Raw genomic sequence first — 19,836 nt, 5'->3', positions numbered from 1 at the left:
AGTCTCCTTCTCTGGAGACATTCAAACCCACCTGGACACGTTCCTGTGTGATGTGCTCTGGGTGACCCTGCTCTGGCAGGGGGGGTTGGACTGGGGGATCTTTCCGGGTCCCTTCCAACCCCTGGGGTTCTGTGGTTCTATGATTCTATGAGAGGGGCCCCAGGGATGTGACAGGCGCTGCCGCCCTCTCCCCACAGCTGAAGAAGCTGGACCAGGCCGTGTCCGCAGCTCACACCTTCTTCGTCGCCAACCCGCAGCACCTGCAGATGCGGGAGGACATGGAGAAGTACCGGCGGATGTCGGGGGTCCGGTCCCACAGCTTCCGCGACCTGGAGGCCGCGCCGCACTGGGTGAGGGTTTGGGGCAGGGCCGGGTGCCAGCAGCTCTGGTCCCGTCACAGGGAGCTGTCTGGGGTCTGCAGCTGCTCCCATGCAGGCGCCGTGGCCTGAGACAGGGCCCCCATGCGCTGACTCACAGAACGGCTTGGGTTGGAAGGGACCCTGAAAGATCATCTGGTCCAACCCCCTGCCATGGGCAGGAGCTGCTTCCACTAGGCCAGGTTGTCAGAGCCCCTTCCAGCCTGGCCTTGAACACGTCCCGTGGTGGAGCATCCATAACTTGTCGGGGCAGTATGCTCCAGTGTCTCACCACTCTCTTCACGACTTCCTGTACTCCAGTCTAAATCTGCCCTCTTCCAGTTTAAAACCACTGCCCCTTCCTGTCACCACAGGCCCTGGTCACTCAGCCTTTGTTATAAAGTCCCCTTTATATTTGAATGGCTGCGGGAAGCGCCAGCGTGACACACTTTCAGGTGACAGTTCTGGCAGGCTGCAGCTCCCTGGAGAAGCACATTGGGCTCAAATCCAGAAGATGTGCTGTGGCTGCAAGGTGGGGCATGGTGCATGGTCAGGCGGGCCCCTAGATGTCAGCACTGCCCTGTGAGCCACTCCGAGTCGCAGGGCACCCATGAGTGTCATCCACACTGAGGAGGGACCCGGCTCTGTCCTTCACAGGAAGCCTACGAGGCTGGGCTGCAGCTCTACAATGCAGATGAATATGTGCAGGCTGTGGCCAGGCTGGAAGAGTCGCTCTCAGAAGCGCTGTCAGCTCTGGAGGACTGTCGTGCCCTGTGTGAAGGGCCTCGGGAGGATGAGGATGAAGATGAGGATGAGGAGGAGATGCAGCTTGGCCTGTATGAAGCCATTGCAGGTAGCGTCGGAGGCACAGGAGGCTGGGTGGGAAGGCCATGCTCCCCATTTCCACAGTGCTCCTCTCTGGAAGAAGGTGTGAGGTGCTGCCTTTCTTCCTCCTCTCTCTTGCAGCCCATTATATTCAGGTGTTGAAGTGCAGACAGCAGTGTGTCCTTGAGATTGCCACAAAGCCAGGGCGCCTTTCTGCCACGGAAGATTTCATCCCCTCTCATCTTGATTTACTGCAGTTTGCCTATGATCAAGGTGAGCAGAGCCACAACCTACAGCACCCCTACACTTGTGCTTTGCCTCTGGAGAACAGCATGTCATGGGGAGAAGTGATGCACCGACTTGAGCTCCACCTCTCTCTCCTAGATTCTCCCCCTTGACTCTTTCCAGAACCTCTCTTTCCTCAAGCCTGTGGCCACCGAGGGAGGGGGATCCCACGTGGGAACCTTTCAGTCTTCTTGTGCAGCTTCTGTGTTGTGTGGCTGTTCCCACTTCTTTCCTCCAGCACTCTTCATTTCAAGTCTTGCTCCAACTACCTGCTGTGTGTTTTATACCCTCCTTTTCAGTATGTGGCTCCAAACCAGACCCCCACTTCCTGTCAGAGCATGCACCTGCATCTCATCTCAGCTGTGCTGTTCCTTCTGAACCAGCTCTGCCTGCCCCTGTCAGGACACTGGTCAGCCTGTCACCCAGTCACTCTCACGTGTCCCTCAGCTCTTCTCTTGGATACCTCTGATCCTTCCAACACTGACCCAACTGTCTCTCATTTCCTCTGTCAGAACATTGGTAAAACTTGTCTCTCACCGAAGTCTCCAGACCCCTCATCATGTCTCCTGGGGGAGGGAGGTGGGAGCCTCTTTCTTCCAAATATCTTCCTCCTTTTTTTCTCTCTCCTCTGAACAAGCTCCCAACTAGTATTAAATGGGGTCCCATTCTTCACTGGGCTTATTCCCTATATTCTCTACCCATTGCTGGGCAGAAGACTACCTAGTCAGGGATTGGTGGAAGGCCTCCTACTGCCAGATCCTGATGGGGGCACTGGGTGCCTGTATGTTTGCTGCTAGGATCAAGGCTTTCAGAGACATGTCTGTTCTGTTCTGTCCCCACCCAAGTTGGGAACCAGATGCTAGCTGCTGAATGTGCTGCTTCCTACTTGCTCTTCTATCCCACCGATGAGCCTGTGTTGGAGAAAATGAAACAGTATCGCACAGAACTGGGGGAGGACACGCCTGTCACCGCCAGAGAGGTACTTACAACCCCCCAGGTCTGCACTTCTTGGCCCTCCCCTGACCCATACAGCAGGGTCACAGTTCAGGAGACAAAAAGGAAAATGTGCTTCACTGCAGATGTGTGCCAAGCCCAGGACTGAAGTAACTGGAGCCTGACTTTATAGTCTGTACCAAAGAGGAGTCCCTTCAGGGTAGAACCAGGCTTTCATAGGGCACAGCATGTGTTGGGTTGAGTTTCTGTCCTGGACAGGGGTGGGGTTGCCTTCTGTGGGGTGGTTGTTTGTCAGCCTCTTTTCTTCCTTAGAGTATTCAGCAGTATGTTCAGAGATCTTTGATGGAGAAGAAGTTGATTTATTATGCCGTGGAGCATCTAGGAGGAACTTTCAATGACCCTGTAAGTAATGGTATCATCTTCCTACCCTGAGTTCCCTGAGGAAGTTGCCAATGCACTTCAGTAGCACACGCTCAAGGAAGGATCAGATGCTGATGAGAAGGACCTCCAAGTCCTTATGAAGTGAATTTTTAAGGCTTTTCCACAGCTCCAGGGCTAAAGTTGTTTGGAAATTACTGCTGTAACCATATGCATTAGCCCAGTCTGGCTGTTGTTAGAAGCAGGCCGAAGCCATTGGTTTGATACACACTGGAGAAGGGGCACAAGGAACTGGCTGTTTGACATGTTCTAATGTGGGAGAAGTTTGCTGTGTACTGAGCTGTCTGTGTTTGTTTTGCAGGATCTTTGGACTCCAGATGAGCTGATTCCTGAAAGCCTAAAGGAGAAACACAGGTAAGGTTGGCCAAGTTGACTAGAACTGAAATATAAATGTTGGAAGTAGAGGATGAGGTTGGAATGGTGGTACAAGAGGAATGGGCAAAACAGGAACAGGAAGGGTATGAAGTGCTATCCCAGAGCAGGGTTAGACATAGTTCTGTGTACTGACAGCTCTGGTCTGTGTTTTGCCTTTTGCTCCCAAGAGAGGATCAGGAGAAGCAAAAGCAGGAAAATCTGGACACGGAAGAGAGGGAGAAAAGGGGTGAGTAAAACAGCTTAAAGAAGGACTTGGATGCACTTAGCCAAGCTAAGTGCTGTTCTTTCTTCCATCCTCAGATCCCTGAATGCTAGCATAGATGCCGACTGACTTGAATGGCTCAGCAAGTCTTCTCACTGTTTCTTTTCTCCCTCTTTGATGCATGTATAATCTTGCAAAATCTGGCTGCCTACATCTCTGGGATGGGAACTCAAAGAGCACTGTGGCTGGAGAAGCATTGATGCCTGAATAGAAAAAAAGCCTGTGGACATGCAGATCCCTGTTCAGTGTGGCAGGAGTGTCTACACCCAACCTGGTTCAACTCCACCAGCCCAACTTCAAACAACATTTTTCTGAAGGGGACAAGGAGCGAGGGTGGGAAATGGAAACTGGAAACAGACTATTCAGCTTGGGCAAGTCTTTCCCTGACAAACACAAATCCATATGGTTTGTAGCTGAGTGCTGTAGACTGCAGTGTGGAGTCCTGTGCCCTTTAGCTGGTCCTCTTTTCTTGTGTGTGGACATAGCCTCTTGCAGGGCTCTGTCCTGGAGTCTTTGCCTTAAGTGACTCCAAGTGGTTCTCTGCTGTGACACATGGGAGAGCAGATAATTCTGAAGCCCTGAGGACTTTGGCATTTCTGACCATCTAGAGGTCATATGGGGGAGGAAAAAAAGGCCGAACACTGAAAGACCAAATCACCAACTAATACCCATTGCTTCTCTTTGGGGCTGAATGAAGTAGAAAAATTCACTGGAGATAATTCTGGGACAAGATGGGTGATGGAAAGGAGGGTTGATGAAGGTGTTTACCTGCCTGCTTCTTTTCACCAGAGCTGCACCCCAGTAGGCTGGACCTGTTCTGCTGCTGCAGTCCCTGCAACTTTCCCCATCTCCCTGCTGTTCTCCCAGCAAGCCCCAAGTTTCTGCTGGCTCCTGAAGCACTGGGCCAGCTTCCCCAGCTGTTACTCTGGTTCCCCTGAAGCATGTGAGGGGTGGAAGTGGCCCAGGTCTGTGAGGAATGAGCACTTCTGGGGAACTGTCCTGTCTTCTCAGAGAATGTATAGTGTTTCTCCACTTCCTTATCCAGGGTTGGTGTCTGAGGGCTTTTGTACAAAGCTTGCTCATACCTATCTGTACTTGCTTCTCAACAGGTCCTTTGCCTTTTGAGGGTATTGCTGTCACTATGGATTCCCACCAGATGAATGGAACCCAGAGGGTTGTGTTCGACAGAGTGCTGACAGAATCTGAGTGTAGGGACCTTCTCAGGCTGACAAAGGTAAGCCTGGGTCTTGTAGGAGTTTCTGTACATATACTTCCCTCCTTAGTAGGCAGGGCAGTAGTGTTTCCATGGAGGAGAGATGGCAGCCTAATGTGTGTCATCTATACCCTTCTATTTCAGGCAGCAGGAGAAGCTGGAGATGGCTACCGAGCAAGACGGTCGCCTCACACCCCTCATGAGAGGTTTGAAGGGTTAACTGTTCTGAAGGCCATGCAGGTGAGTGGCTCTGTGAGTCTGCCACCTTCTTCATTGCTCAGAAAGGGTGTTTGCCACCCAAGCATTTTCCTTTGTCAAGTGCACTCTGGATAGAGTCATCGGTGTGTTACCTTCCTCAAGCACATGGATAGTCTCTCCTGACCCTCTTGCTCCAGGGCCATGTTTAGGTGTGTTGTGCAGGGAGGCTTGACAAGTACATTCTCTCCTGAGAGGAAGGATTTGGGGATTGCTGCTTGTTCCTCCTGTGCAGTAATCTTACAGACATGCTTAGCTTTGAATTAGAGAATAAATTAAGGTGGAAGGAGCCTCTGGAGTTCTCTGGTCTGAACCCCTGCTCACAGCATGACTAATTCCAAAGTCAGATGAGATCCCTCAAGGCTTTGCACAGGCGAGTCCTAAACATCTCCAAGGGTGGAGATTCCCCAGGCCTCTCTGGGCACCTGTTTCAGTGTTGTACCACTCTCAGGAGGATTAAATTTTTCTTTATATCTAGCCAAAATTTCCCTTGCTGCATCTTGTGCCTGTAACTCTTGTCTTTCCAGCATGTCCCTCTGAGAAGAGACTGTCTCCTTCTTCTCTAAAATCCCCTTTCAGGTGACAGGAGACCTGTCCTGATCCTCCTTTGGCCTTCTCTTCTGGAGGCTGAAGAAACCCAGCTTCTTCATCCTCTTTTTGTAGGCCACGTGCTCCAACACCCCTGCCTTCCTAAGACCCCTCACTGAACACTCACTCCAGTTTGCTCGTGTCCCTTGTGTACTGAGGGACCCAAAATGATGCTGCATTCCAGAAGTGGCTTCATGTGCTAAGCAGGAGGAAGGAATTGCTGTACTGTACAGTTGTACTCCTGACTTACATTTCCATAAGAAATCATGTGATTTTCTTACCTGTGTGGCCACAGGGCTCTACACAGGTCTCTTCTCCTCTGTTGTGTACGTGTATCATTTCTGAGCACGTCTTCGTGCATAAATATTCTAGCAGGCTTGTTTTTCACTTGTAGCTGGCCCAGAATGGGGACGTGGACTGGAGAGATGCCAAATTACTTCTGCAGGCCAGTGAAAAATCACGGAAAATCATCGAGTCCTATTTTACTCCTGGAAAGAAGCTCCATTTCTCATTCACACACCTTGTGTGCCGCACAGCTGTAGACGGTAAATAATCTTTCACCCTGTCAGTCCCTGGATCCTGGAGAGTCTCTTCAGTCCCAGCCATGTGTTCCCAGGAGACTCTCTTCCTTTTACTCTCACTCTGCCCCTTGCTCTCTGTCTTATTCTTTCTTGAAAATGAAAATGCCCATATTTGGGTTTGTAATTTTCGTTTTCAGAGAAACAGGAAGGTCGCATGGATCTTAGTCATCCTGTTCATGCTGATAATTGTCTCTTGGATCCTGAGGGGCAAGAGTGCTGGAGAGAACCACCTGCCTATGTCTACAGGGACTACAGGTGAGAAAAGAAGGGGACCTGCATTAGATTATGGGGAGATCAGAAGATGAACTCAGCTTACAGAAACCAAAGCCAGCCAGGACTGTGGTGGCAGGCAGGAGGCTGCATCAGTGGCTTCAGAATGAGGTGTGAAACACCTTCCCTAGGCTGGTAAGATCTGCCCTTTCTCCCTCCTCACAGCCAGCATTAACAGAGAGCAGAACAAGGCTGGGGGGCTGCACAAACCAGAACCATGATACCAAATCACAGAATCGTCACGGTTGGAGTGGACCTCTGAGATCACCGAGTCCAACCATCAACACAAAAAAAACCCAAACAAACACAAGTAACCACACACACTCCACCAAAAAGCACCCACAAAAAAACTACAACCTCAGCCAGTAGAGCATGTCCTGAAGTGCCACATCTACACATTTCTTGAACACCTCCAGGGATAGTGACTCCACCACCTCCCTGGGCAGCCTGTTCCAGTGCCTGACCACTCTCAGCAGGGAAATTCTACCTAATGTCCAGTCTAAACCTCCCCTGCCACAACTTCAGGCCATTTCCTCTGGTCCTGTCATTCACCCGGGAGAAGAGGCAAACTCCCACCTCCCTACAACCTCCTTTCAGGTAATTGTAGAGGGCAATTGTAGAGGTCTCCCCTCGGCCTCCTCTTCTCCAAACTAAGCAACCCCAGTTCCCTCAGCTTCTCCTCATAAGACTTGTTTCTCTAGACCCCTCACCAGCTTGGTTCCTCTCCTCTGCACATGCTCCAGCACCTCAATGACTTTCTTGTAGTCAGGGACCCAGCTCTTCCAGTATCCTTTTGAAAAAGGTCCCTGTTCTCCAAACTCCCTGGATCTCTTCTGTATATTTGTGCTGTGGTTATTAGTGAAACTATTGAACAGGATTGGGTTGAGGGGTCCAAGAGTCCCAGCATCCTCTTCCAGGCAAACAGTGCTCCTTTTGGTGCCAGTGGTGCACTAGTCAGTGTGTGCTGTTCATAGAATCATTAAGGTTGGAAAAGACCTCTTAAGATCATCAAGTCCAACCATCAACTCAACACCACCGTGCCAACTAAACCATGTCCTGAAGTGCCACATCTACTTGTTTTTTTTAACATCTCCGGGGATGGTGATTCCACTGCTTCTGTGGGCAGCCTGTTTGATGTTTGACCACTCTTTCAGTAAAGACATTTTTCCTAATACTCAGTCTAAACCTCCCCTAGCACAACTTCAGGCCTCTCGTCCTGTTGCTGGTTATTTAGGGCTTAGAAGAGACTTGGCTGAGAACTAAAATTACTAAAAAAAACATGGCTTCTGTCCTAGCTCAACCCAGGACACATTCTATAAAACTAGTTTTTATCTTAATCTTCCCAGTTCTGAATGGATGCCTCACACTGACTTCATATGAACGTGCACCTCTGTGTGTGAATGAATATTCATCTGTAAAGTTTCCATCAATCACTATATTTCTGAGAGTGAAGCTACTTACAGCCCTTGCTCCTCAAGCTAGACATTTCTTTAGCAGTGATCCAGTGAGAAGTAGCAGTGCTTCCATGCTGTGGACCAGGAATGTCAAGTTTGGAAGAAGGGTTGCTTGGTATCAAGGGTATCTTACACACATCTTGTGAAACCCCACTCAAGTCTGAGGAGGTCACAAGCCTCAAAAAACAAATGCAATCTGAACTCACTGGACAGACAGCACATCTTCTTCCTCTTCCCTGTGTTCCCTAATGATTTCTCGAGTGGCACAGTTCTCAGTATGTTCACCAGAGCCCAAACTGCTGAGGCTGAGAATGTTGTCTTTCCCTGGGAACTCAACTGTTGGATCAGTGACTGTGTGGCTAGCCCAGGCTGTTTTTACTCGCCCCATGTGACATTTTAAGACCATTTTCCATTTACCTCTTGTCCTTCAGTTCTCCTTCTCCTCAAAAACAGAGCCTAAAGCCCTGCAGACTGCTAAGGCGAGGCTAACAGGCCTGTTGATGCTTCAACCACTGTCCCCACCTTCCTGCCCCTTTTTTGTGCCCCGGAGCTATCCTTGTTTTTCTCCAGTAACATTACCACTCTGCCTTCGCAGCCTGGTTAAAACCCCATGGGAGAAGAGCTACAGCTTCCTGGGTTTGAGTTGATGATCCTTCTCTCACTGTCCTTATGTCCTTAATGTTTTGCTTCAGCATCCACAGTGTTGGGTTTTTTTTCTTGCTCCCAATCCCACTGATGAACCTCTCTTATTCCTCTGACATTTTCCATCAGCTTCCTGGAGTACCAAGAGGAACTCAAGTAGTTTGTGTCCCATTCCTTTATTTAGTTGACTGTGGTCTCACATACATTGCACAGAGGCCTCACTATGTCTCTTTGTCTAGCATGACCAAAGAAAAGTATGGTTTTAATTTTCTTTTCTGCATGCACCAAGCCTCTTTTTGACCATTCTTAGCTCAACTTGAAGTTCCTTGACTCTTAAGACATGGCTTTCTTTGCTGATCAGTCTCCTCATCCAAGCTTTGGATTATTCCCAGTCTTAAAATACAACATCCTGCTAGGTCAGAACTGTCTAGGCCAGGGTGTTGCCACAACAGTGCCATAGATAAATGCTGCAGAGGATTCAAACGAACAAACCAGCCAAACAATGAGGACAAGCTAACTCCCTGGCATACTCTCCTAGCCTCCTGTGGCTTGCAGCTCAGGGACCCCCCTGAGCTAGACACTGCTGAACTTAACACCCCCAAATGGATTCTCCTGTCCAAGTCTGCTCACTGGTATTATTCAGGTGCCACTGCCACCTGTCATGAGAAGTGTGGAGAAGCACCTGGGAGGAATGAGCTTCACCATCCAAATGTCCTCTTTCTTTTTGTCCACAGTGGCATTCTCTACCTCAATGATGACTTCCAGGGTGGAGGCCTTTTCTTTACTGAAATGGACACTGTGACTGTCACAGTAAGTCTGGGACTGGCCAAAAGAAAGGAGGGAGGATGGAGGGTGAGACTGAATCTGGGCAGGAGGAAACTAGCTGGTTATTGGACCCCACCACTCCAAAAACAATCCAGTGCTGGTGCTGTGGCACATTCAAATAGGGGCAGCTAAAGGCAAATTGAGACAAATCCCAGAGAGAGGAGAGGTTAACTCCTTCCTAGCTGAGTTGTTCCAGGTTCATCCAGTCTGTGGGTGTCTGTGACCTAGGTTGTCCCTTTGTTTCTCTGTCCCTCCCCAGGGTCTATCTCCCTTACAGACTGCCAGCAGCTGCCTAGCACTTCTCCTCTGCTCCATCATCCCAGAGGCAGTATGACCCCTGTAGAAGCACCACGCACCCCAGGGCAGGGGGCTGCTGGCTTCAGTGTCTCTCCTCTCTCTCCTGGCAGGCTGAGGTGCATCCAAAGTGTGGGAGGCTGGTGGCCTTCAGCTCTGGCAAGGAGAACCCCCACGGTGTGTGGGCCGTGAGCCGCGGGAGACGCTGCGCTGTCGCCCTCTGGTACACACACTCCCCGGAGCACGCTGAGCAGGTAAAGGGCCGTGCTGGAGAAACGGGTATGAGTACTTCCAAGCTAGGTCGTTTCCCTCTGAAGAATGACTTGCGGGCTTTCCCATGGGGGAGGGCCTAGGGCAGCAGCTGGGGGTGGTCCTCTGACAAGGTGGAGGGGCCAGCCTGCGGTGGGTCCCACAAGAGAGTGGTCTTGCAGGGTGGCTTTGCATGGCTCTGGCAAAGATGTGTCTTGTCAGCCCCTGTGAGCAGGATGAAGACCCTAGCAGGGAGGTTTTCACATCATCTCTGTGTTCATGGATGCAGGACCGTGTGAAGGCAGAGGAGCTGATGGAGCAGGGGGCTGTGGAGCAGGACCAGACTGATGGAGAAGAACGTCAGAGGGCTGGTGGCCGTGGCAGAACCTCCTCAGAGCCTCCTGCTCCCAACAGCAGAGCCAGGCCCATGAGCCAGAGACACAAGCCTGGCTCAAATGGGACACAGCACTCCAAGGAGCTGCGGGCCAGAGATGAGCTCTGAGTACACAGGGCCCTTGGGGCAGGACTGGCACACACTGTGGCCTGGCAGCTCGCAGTGGCACCAGGACCACAGAGACCTGGAGCAGAGTCTTAGCATGCTAGAGATGTAGTGATGGGGGAGGGATGCAGCTTTCTTCTCTGTGGCATCCCAGCAGCTGAAAAATGGGAGTAAGGACAGAGTAATAAAGTCAGTGACACCTGGACCTTTCTTCACCGCCTCACCAACATGTTTGTGTCACTCAGAAGTAAGACGGCAAGTTCCCTTTGCCCCACCCTCCTCTCAGTACCAGCTTCTTGGTCATCCAAGGCTAAATCCAAAAGGAGGAGGGGCTTGGGGTCTTTCAGCAGGGGCCATCTCACATTCAGGATCTCGAAGCCTCTGAATTTCCTAGGAACCTGCAAACTCCAGAACCGTGCAGTTGGTCTGGGGGCGGGGAGATGGGGGACTGTGAATCTATGGAATAAAAGTGGAATGCTGGACAGAGCTGTTGGTGGGAGGTTGAGTCTGTACACCAGGAGGAAGACATACACACTAATTGCTGATGGAAGTTTAATGAATAAGTGATGAAAGGAGATTGAGCCCTCAGTGGAAGAAAAGAGAGTGGATGCCCAGGTACCAGCTACTTGCCATAAGAGAGAACAAGAGAACAAGTCAGCTCTGCCATGCCTAACCCCTGGAAAAGGTGGGAGTACCTTGAAGAAAAACTGTGCTCACATTTCCCTGCAGCAAGGTATCTTTTCCCCTTCTCCTCCCCTTTTTTTTTATTCCCCCTCTCCATGCACCAAATTGCCCCTGGGAGCAGAAGAGGTTTTTTGTTTATCATTTTCCTCCCTGTTACAAACACAATCTGCTGTCACTGCCCAGGGGATTAGTGTCCCAAGATAGGATTATATTGTTGCCAAACAGGAATTGAATGGGTTGGATATGGAGTATGAAAAAGAGCAGTGACCCTTTTCCTGGGAAGCATTAGAACCAGAGATCAATCTGTGGTCATGACATCTAGAGGCCTTGAGGAGAGTTGTACATGGAGCCCCCAGGTACAGCTGAGGTGGAAGAAGTCCTTGGGGCCAATGGTGTAAGAGGTTGGTGGGTGAGCTCCTCGTTGCTGTTAGCCCTTGCTCTGTGGAAATGGGAGTCCATCCTCAGTCTGAATCCCAGCAATTCCTTACCATACAAGCTTGGGAAACCTGCACTGGCAACCCTTTTTGCCTCCTGTCCTCCCCCTGGTCGCAGGGAGAAGACAGCTTGATGTGTGCAGCTCCAATTCCCTCACACGTCCATCCCAGTCAGTGATTTAGGTGGGGGTGCTGGATGGTTCCTGCTCCCGAAGACAGGTGGGGGGGTGAGAGGTCAGTGTCCACCCCTCTGGCTTGCTGTGCCCAAAGGTGGCTTGGGTGATTAGACTGATGGCCTCCTGACGTCAGATGAGATCCGTTAAAAGGTATTTATCCAGGGCTTGGGCCAAAGCTGCGGGAGAGATTAAAGGAGATTGAGGCCAAGATAATCCCCTCACAGCATCCCTCTAAAGTGGCTGCCAAAAGGCACGCCACCAAATCTTCTGCCACTCCTGGCCCCTGGGTCCTGTTCTGGGTTCCACATGCAGAGCCCAGTTTGGTGCCCAGAGAGGGTGTGACCCCAGCTCTGCCATGAGTTTTCCCTTGGCAGGGCCACCGTCAGTGGCACCATCCCTCTTCCCACCCTGCCCGGGACACAAGTGGCACACTGTCCCTGGGAAAGTGGGGATTCCTGTGGTCTGTGAGGTGCAGCAAACCCTGCCCTAGTGGCTCATAATCCTAGCCTGTTTGGGCTAATCTTCACTTTATTAGTTGGTTGCTGATACAAACAGGGTGAAATCCGCCTGGGAGGGTTTCTTTCCCTCCAGGAGCAGCGTGCTACTCTCTCTTTTCACCCCTCCCCACCCACCTGCTTTGCATTACATCCCAATCCGATTTCCCCAAGTCTCTGGTGTCTGATTTAATTTGCCTGACGCTGCTTCTGAAAATCAGCCCTCCCCCAACCCCTCCCGTCCACAGCCTTCCTGCTCCCCATGGGGAGATCAGTCCTGGGAGAAGCTGAGGAGCAGAGGGAGCAAAGGACTCGCCGGGTGGACAGGCAGGAGTGAGTGGAGACCAGACAGGGGCTTCTGCCATTCTCCGCGGGGCAGGCAGGCTGCGAGGGTCTCACCCAGGGAGGCTGCAACTCACCCCTCTCTACAGATCCGGGTAAGGATGCTGACTTGTTGTCATGCCTCGGGTCACCTTGGTGGGCCTGGCCCTTGGGACCCTGGGCTTCTTGGAGCGATGCTGTGAGGAGTCTTTGGCCATGGACTGATCCCATCGGAAGGTGTGGGAGGGCGGGTCATGGTGGGGAAAGGGTGGGGGCCAGCGCTGGGGTATCTTGATGGTGTTGAGGGGCTTTGTACTGGGATGGGGCTGCTTGTTCTCCCCTTGGCGGGTAAACCTCACCAGTTTCCAGACTGGAACAGGAGGGTCGTGCCTCCCCAGAGAGACCTGGCGCTCACCAGCTGTGCCCAGTGCCACGCTGTGGGGGTGCCCCTGCCCACACCTGGTTGCAGCTGGTTCCCTGCACGTCCAGCTGCTTTTCTGGGTGGAGAAGGAGCCCTCAGACAGCAAGGAGCAGAGCAGGGTAATTTTACCCCAGTCTTTGATCTCCATCACAGAAGAGGGGGATCATCTTCTGTATCCGGCTCTCCGAGGAGCCCAGGGTCACCAGGGCGAGCGTGCAAGGCCAGCCAGGGATTACACAGGGACCCAGGGATGCTGCTTATTAATACTCAGTCCTCCTTCCTGCACCTTTCCCTTTCCTACTTACAGTGCCTGCAGAGGGACCCTCCCCACTGTGGGGGAAGCTGCCTGGAGGATAGAAAATATGCAGGGGGTTCATCTCCCCTTTCTTCCCACCCATCACCCACCAGGGGCTGATGCAGGTGGCTCAGCAGGACAGTCTCCTGGGGTGCAGGCTGCTCCACATGGGCATGGTGCAAGGAGCACAGCCTTAAAGGTCACGGTGCAGTATCAGGAGGCAGGTGGATGATGCCAGACCCCTCCCAGCCTTGTGCCACGTTTGGTCTGCTATAAGCAGACACCCGAGAGCTCAGGATGGGTCTGGGTGCCCACAAATAGGAGTGCTACAGTGGGTGCCTCCAGCAAGCTTGTCAGGAAGGGCAGGTTGACAAAGAACTGTCATGTTGGACAGCAGAAGAAATAAAACGTGGTTTCAGAAGCCAAGAACTGTGAAGGGGATGAGCCCAGCCGAGGCCTCAGAAGAGGGCTGGCATGAACTGATTAAGCTCAGGCTCCTGGTTGGCTCTGCCATCCTCCTCAGTGGTGCTTGCAGGAAGCACAGCTCTGTGGATCAGTGTTGGTGCCCAGGTCCTCCTGTCAGTAGCTCTTTGTCATGCTGGGGTGCTGGTGGCAAACTGCTTTTTCAAAGGTACCTCAGGACTCTGTTTCCTCTGCTGCTTAGTATCCACCTGAAAGAGCCCTTAGTTCCAGAAGGCACTGAGCATGCACCTGTAGTTGCCTTTCCTGTTAAACCCAAGCTGGTCAGCTCCCGTAAGCAATTGTGAGCTGGTCCATGGATCAGCAAGAAACATGCAAACCTAAGGTCCCACTGGTTCCACTAGGAGGAGCGTGCCTTGGCCACACTCCAAACTCCCTTCCCCTTTCCTCTGCTCTTCCCCCATTTCCTGTCCTGAATTTACATGCCCACGATGGGCTGTTCTTTTGCACACCTGCCATGGGCCTCCTGAGTGGCTGCTGGGGACCAGGTAACTCACCACAAATTGCAGCAGGATGTGATGTGTGGGGGCGACAGGGGAAGCTGGAGCTATTATTATCACTCCTTGTCCTTCTGAGGCTGAGAACAATTCCCAACTTCATTTAGAGTGCTCCCTCTGAGGGATTTAAAGGTTCGGACAGAGCCCTGAACCTGAGCTGCACCTTCTCTATATTTAGCCCTTTTGATCCGTCCTCAACAGATCTGCCTTCCGGCTCTGAAAGCCCCTTATCTGGGTGTGCAACTTCACCTGGCAGGTATCTGTGAACTGGCACTCCTCTGCTAGTGCCAGAGTTGAAAAGAAACACCCAGAGAAGGGAAGAGAATGGGGAAAAAAAGCCAGGAGAGGTGTAAGAAAGACTGAGCAGCTGCTGCGTGTTGAGCAGGGTGTGTGGAGCCAGCTCTGCCTGGGCCAGGGATTGGAAGGAGCAGAGAACAAGGCTCCCACCTCCATGCAGATCTGGGTGGGCAAAAGCAGAAGTCCATAAAGCCAGAGTAGGACGTATGGATGGACAGTGACCTCAGATGGCCAAAGGTGTGTGAGATGACAGTTTGGAGCGCCTGGGGGCCAAGCAGAGGAGACTGAAAGGAGAGAGTGAGAGGGAAGAGGTGGCCCAGCAGGAAAACACCCCTAAGGGTTGATGGAGGAGACGTAGGATCAGTCCTGAGTAAAAGTAAGAAAGGGGAAGGTGTGGGGTACAATGGCTGGTCTCTGCAGGGTGGCTGGAAGCCCAGGTTTGCCACTTGGTGTGCTGGGAGGTAGTGCTGGACACTGTCCCCAGAGCTCGACTGCACCAAAGCTGAGGGACAAACGCCGCAGAGTGAGGAGGATGTGCAACCTCCAGCTGAAAGATATGAGGCCTTCCCAGCATCTCCCCAGCCTTGTTCCTCAGCTGGTGGGTGGGGTGGGGTGCCCAGCCCCTCCTGAAAGGAGGAGAAGTGCATGCAGGTGTTTCTGTGTAGCCAGCGTGACTCAAGCAGGTGCAGCTCTGCATCCCTGCTGGGAAGAAACCCCTCCCCACCGTTCTGTCAAAGTGTGAGAAGGAAAAAAAAAAAAGGGTCCACCTCAGGTGCTGGTCTGTCCTGTTCCTTCAGCATGGCTGAGCTGGAAGCCCTGGGACACTGCTCTAGCACCTGCCTCAGAGGCTCCAAGGCTCTCTCTGCTCCCTCCCTGGGGGTGCTGGGGCCAGTGGAACAGCAGCCACGCCAGGGCACGGGCAGGGAGGAGGCAGCAGCGCTGCGGCTCCATCGGCGCAGCCAGCAGGTACAGCTCTTCCTCTGAAAAGCATGGCCTGAAATGGTCTCCCTCTGGGAGAAGCTCAAGCCTTCAGGAAGCTGGGGGAGACCTGTGTCATTGAATCACATCATCGTTTTGGTGGGAAAAGAACTCGTGTTCTAATGGTTGTTGCTTGGGAGAAGAGACCCAGTGGAACAGGGGACAGGTGAGCATGACAGCAGGATAAAGAGGTAGACACTTTATGTGCTCAGTGTAACTGTGTTTTTGTTCCTTGAGACTTTCCCCTTCAGGTGGTTGTAGAGACTCCTAAGGTCTCTCCTCAGCCTCCTTTGCTCCAGACTAAACAACCCCAATTCCTTCATCTGTTGACTTGTTCTCTAAACCCTTCACCAGCTTGGTTGTCCTGCTCTGGACACTCTCCAGCACCTCAGTGTTCTTCCTGTAGTGAGGGGCCCAGAACCCAAAACAGTACTCCAGGTGAGGCATCACCAATGCTGAGCACAGGAGGAGAATCACATCCCTGCTCCTGCTGGCCACACTATTCCTGATGCAGGCCAGGATGCCATTGGCCTTCTTGGCCACCTGGGCACCCTGCTGGCTCATGTTCAGCCACTGTCAATCAGCACCCCCAGGTCCCTCTCTGCTGGGCAGCTCTCCAGCCACTCTTCCCCAAGCCTGTGGTGCTGCTGGGGTTGTTGTGGCCCAAGTGCAGAACCCAACATTTGGCCTTAATGAAACTAATGCCATTGTCCTTGGCCCATCAACCAAGCCTGTCCAGAGCCTTCCTGCCCTCAAGCAGATTAACACTCTTACCCAACTTGGTGTAATCTGCCAGTCAGGGTTTTCCCTAGTGAAGAGAACTCCTGTCTAAGCCATACCTAGTCTGATTCTCTAGGAGAATGCTGTGGGAAATTGTGCCAAATGCTTTTCTAAAGTCTAGGTAGACAATTATCTGCAGCTTTTCCCTTACCCACTGAATGGGTCACCTTGTCACAGAAGGAGATCAGGTTGGTTAAGCAGGACCTGCCTTTCATAAACCTGTGCTGATTTGCCCAGTTGTCCTGCATGTGCCACATGATGGCACTTAGTATGACCTGCTCCATAAGCTTCCTCAGCATCAAGGTCAGGCTGAAAGGCCTGTAGTTCCCCAGATATCTGGGGTATCTCCCTGTTTTTCCTACACTCAAACCATACCTCAGGAGTCATTGACCAAGCAGAAACTCACCCTGCCTGGAGCAGAGATATTCAGGGCAAGGGATTCTGGAGGGGAACTCAATCAGCTCTATGAAGCAGTGAGCAAAGGTGAACCATGGAAGCTATCTGCATGTACTTGCCCACAGCAAGAAAGCAGCCTGGCCTGGAAGGACCCAAAGCTCTGCTTGGCTGGAGGAAACAAGGCCTTCAGGCAAGATGCCAGAGAGGGATGGAGGTGATGTGACCCACAGGGACTGGAAGGAGAAATGCTGCTGGAGTTGCTTTTGGCCTTGGGGCAAAGCATTAGTTTTAGTGATGAAGAACACCTGGAGCACATCTGGACACACACACATAGTCAGGAGAAAGACTGAAGCAATGAAGAGCAGATGTGTCTACAAGACTGGAAAATGCTAGAATCACTGGTGAGGTTTGAAGTGCATGTAAGAAGAAAGAACAAGAGGTGCTGTCTCATCATCTGGTGCAACCTCCATGCTGACTATGGATTACAGTTCTGGTTCATTGCCCTCTCTACAAAAACATATCATTTATACTCTGCAAACACCTGAAAAGGGCTTAGAGAACATCAGAGGTAACAGGAGGAATGGCAAAGTGTGCTCTGCAGTCTGGAAAAGAGATGGATGAAGATGGGTATGACCAAGATCTATTTTTTTTAAAAAAGTATTGCTGAGGTGAATAGAGGTCCTGGTTAATTGCTGGTTCTCCCAAATCAAAAGCTAGGGAGCACCAATTGGAACTACTGCCACTCAGGAGGAGCAGAAACAGGAACTTCTTTGCTGAGCTTGCCACTAAGCCATGGAAGCTACCACCACAGGGTACTCAGGATGCTAAAGTTGGGGCACAAACATTGTGTGGGCAAACACATAGAAGAAAAATCCACCAAGGACTTGCATACAGTCCTGCTGCCTCCAGCTTGGTGTGTCAGTGACATCTGGGGCTAGGAAAGAAGGAGAAATGCCACTATCTTGTTACGTTTTTCTTAGATCTGTCCCTGGGTATCCACCTTGTTTGTTTGTTTGTTTTGTGTGGTTTGTTTTGTTGTTTGGTGGGTTGGGGTTTTTTTAATGGAAAACTAGAAGGGGACCCTAACAGAGCATCTCAACAGCTCCTGTTTGGTGGTCAAAGAGCTGGTGGGTACTGACTGATGATGCATTGCCTGGGACAAACAATAGGAAATAACCACTGGGCTTACCCTGGGAAATTTTTCCTCCTGGAGATGAGTTTAACCAGGTACAGGGAGAAGCTGATGAAGAGGACCCAGGATGTGGTATGGCCTGAAATGGGGAGGTTATAAGTAAAGAAGTGAGGGGATGAGTGCAGTTAGAATTCCAGCAAGAGGTTCTGGAGGTTTTCTGCTTGCCAGTGTATGTGTAAGCAGGACACAAGAGCAAGTGGACATTTGGTCAGGCTGAGTACAAACTCTTCAAGTGCTAAGGACTTTGACCAGATACAGCACAACATTATCAATCATTCACCACAGAAGCACAGAATTGTCATGGTTGGAAAAGAGCTCTGAGATCACCAAGTCCAACTGTCCATCCAGGGGAAAGAATAAAAACACCCAAACAAACAAACAAACACAACAAAACACTAAAAAAACCAAAATAACCAACCACAAAATCACAACCACACACCTCACAAAAATTAACAGCAACACACAACCTACAGAAATCCCACCATGCCCTTTAGAACACACCCTGAAGTGCCACATCTACACATTTTTTAACACCTCTGGGGATGGTGCCTCCACCACCTCCCTGGGCAGCCTGTTCCAGTGCCTGACCACTCTTTCAGTGAATCAGTTCTTCCTAATATCCAATTTAATCATCCCTGGTGCAGCTTCAGGCCATTTCTTCAGGAACTGTGGTTACTCACTTGGGAGAAGAGCCCGACACCCACCTCCCTACAACCTCCTTTTAGGTAGCTGTAGGGAGCAATGAGGTCTCCCCTCACCCTCCTCTTCTGCAAACTAGACAACCCCAGTTCCCTCAGCCTCTCCTCATAGGACTTGTGCTCCAGACCCTTCACCAGCTTGGTTGCCCTTCTCTGGACACACTCCAACAACTCAATGTCCTTCTTGTAGTGGAGGGCCCAGAACTGAACACAGTAAAGAAATAATTCTGAATACTCAAGAAATTCTTGCTGGGCCTGTCTCAGAGGTGCCTACCTTTGCATAACTGAGCAGGTGTACTAGTGCCTCGTTTACCTGACACCTCTCTCCTTTGATTTGCTTCCCCAGAATCAAGGCTGCCCCGCGTGGAGTAGCAACCTTTTAGGTCAGAAGGATGGGGGAGATGGAACAGATGAAGCAGGAGGCTGAGCAGCTGAAGAAGCAGATTGCGGTAATGCTGGCAACAGCCCTGAGATGGCTGGAAGGGGGGCCACCCCCAGGTTTTCTGCTTGCCAGTGTATGTGTAAGCAGGACACAAGAGCAAGTGGACATTTGGTCAGGCTGAGTACAAACTCTTCAAGTGCTAAGAACTTTGACCAGATACAGCACAACATTATCAATCATTCACCACAGAAGCACAGAATTGTCATGGTTGGAAAAGAGCTCTGAGATCACCAAGTCCAACTGTCCATCCAGGGGAAAGAATAAAAACACCCAAACAAACAAACTCAACAAAACACTAAAAAAACCAAAATAACCAACCACAAAATCACAACCACACACCTCACAAAAATTAACAGCAACACACAACCTACAGAAATCCCACCATGCCCTTTAGAACACACCCTGAAGTGCCACATCTACACATTTTTTAACACCTCTGGGGATGGTGCCTCCACCACCTCCCTGGGCAGCCTGTTCCAGTGCCTGACCACTCTTTCAGTGAATCAGTTCTTCCTAATATCCAATTTAATCATCCCTGGTGCAGCTTCAGGCCATTTCTTCAGGAACTGTGGTTACTCACTTGGGAGAAGAGCCCGACACCCACCTCCCTACAACCTCCTTTTAGGTAGCTGTAGGGAGCAATGAGGTCTCCCCTCACCCTCCTCTTCTGCAAACTAGACAACCCCAGTTCCCTCAGCCTCTCCTCATAGGACTTGTGCTCCAGACCCTTCACCAGCTTGGTTGCCCTTCTCTGGACACACTCCAACAACTCAATGTCCTTCTTGTAGTGGAAGGCCCAGAACTGAACACAGTAAAGAAATAATTCTGAATACTCAAGAAATTCTTGCTGGGCCTGTCTCAGAGGTGCCTACCTTTGCATAACTGA

General features: G+C 51.2%; 1 protein-coding gene across 1 annotated transcript in view; it reads left to right on the top strand.

The window, feature by feature from the left end:
- Positions 1 to 10,368, top strand: part of LEPREL2 (leprecan-like 2) — a 10,765-nt gene extending 397 nt beyond the window's left edge. The window contains exons 2-15 of the mRNA XM_009998947.1: positions 198 to 350; positions 1,014 to 1,209; positions 1,323 to 1,454; positions 2,312 to 2,445; positions 2,733 to 2,822; positions 3,160 to 3,212; positions 3,401 to 3,459; positions 4,605 to 4,729; positions 4,853 to 4,948; positions 5,946 to 6,096; positions 6,270 to 6,387; positions 9,233 to 9,308; positions 9,731 to 9,871; positions 10,156 to 10,368. Coding sequence (XP_009997249.1) covers positions 198 to 350; positions 1,014 to 1,209; positions 1,323 to 1,454; positions 2,312 to 2,445; positions 2,733 to 2,822; positions 3,160 to 3,212; positions 3,401 to 3,459; positions 4,605 to 4,729; positions 4,853 to 4,948; positions 5,946 to 6,096; positions 6,270 to 6,387; positions 9,233 to 9,308; positions 9,731 to 9,871; positions 10,156 to 10,368 — 1,737 coding nt within the window. The remainder of the gene's footprint in view (positions 1 to 197; positions 351 to 1,013; positions 1,210 to 1,322; positions 1,455 to 2,311; positions 2,446 to 2,732; positions 2,823 to 3,159; positions 3,213 to 3,400; positions 3,460 to 4,604; positions 4,730 to 4,852; positions 4,949 to 5,945; positions 6,097 to 6,269; positions 6,388 to 9,232; positions 9,309 to 9,730; positions 9,872 to 10,155) is intronic.
- Positions 10,369 to 19,836: the final 9,468 nt, after the last annotated feature.

This window comes from Chaetura pelagica, unplaced genomic scaffold (genome assembly GCF_000747805.2).
Source record: "Chaetura pelagica isolate M959 unplaced genomic scaffold, ChaPel_1.0 scaffold120, whole genome shotgun sequence".
Classification (NCBI taxonomy): domain Eukaryota; kingdom Metazoa; phylum Chordata; class Aves; order Apodiformes; family Apodidae; genus Chaetura; species Chaetura pelagica.
The sequence above is the reverse complement of the archived record's forward strand: the minus strand, read 5'-3'. Positions and strand labels throughout refer to the sequence as shown.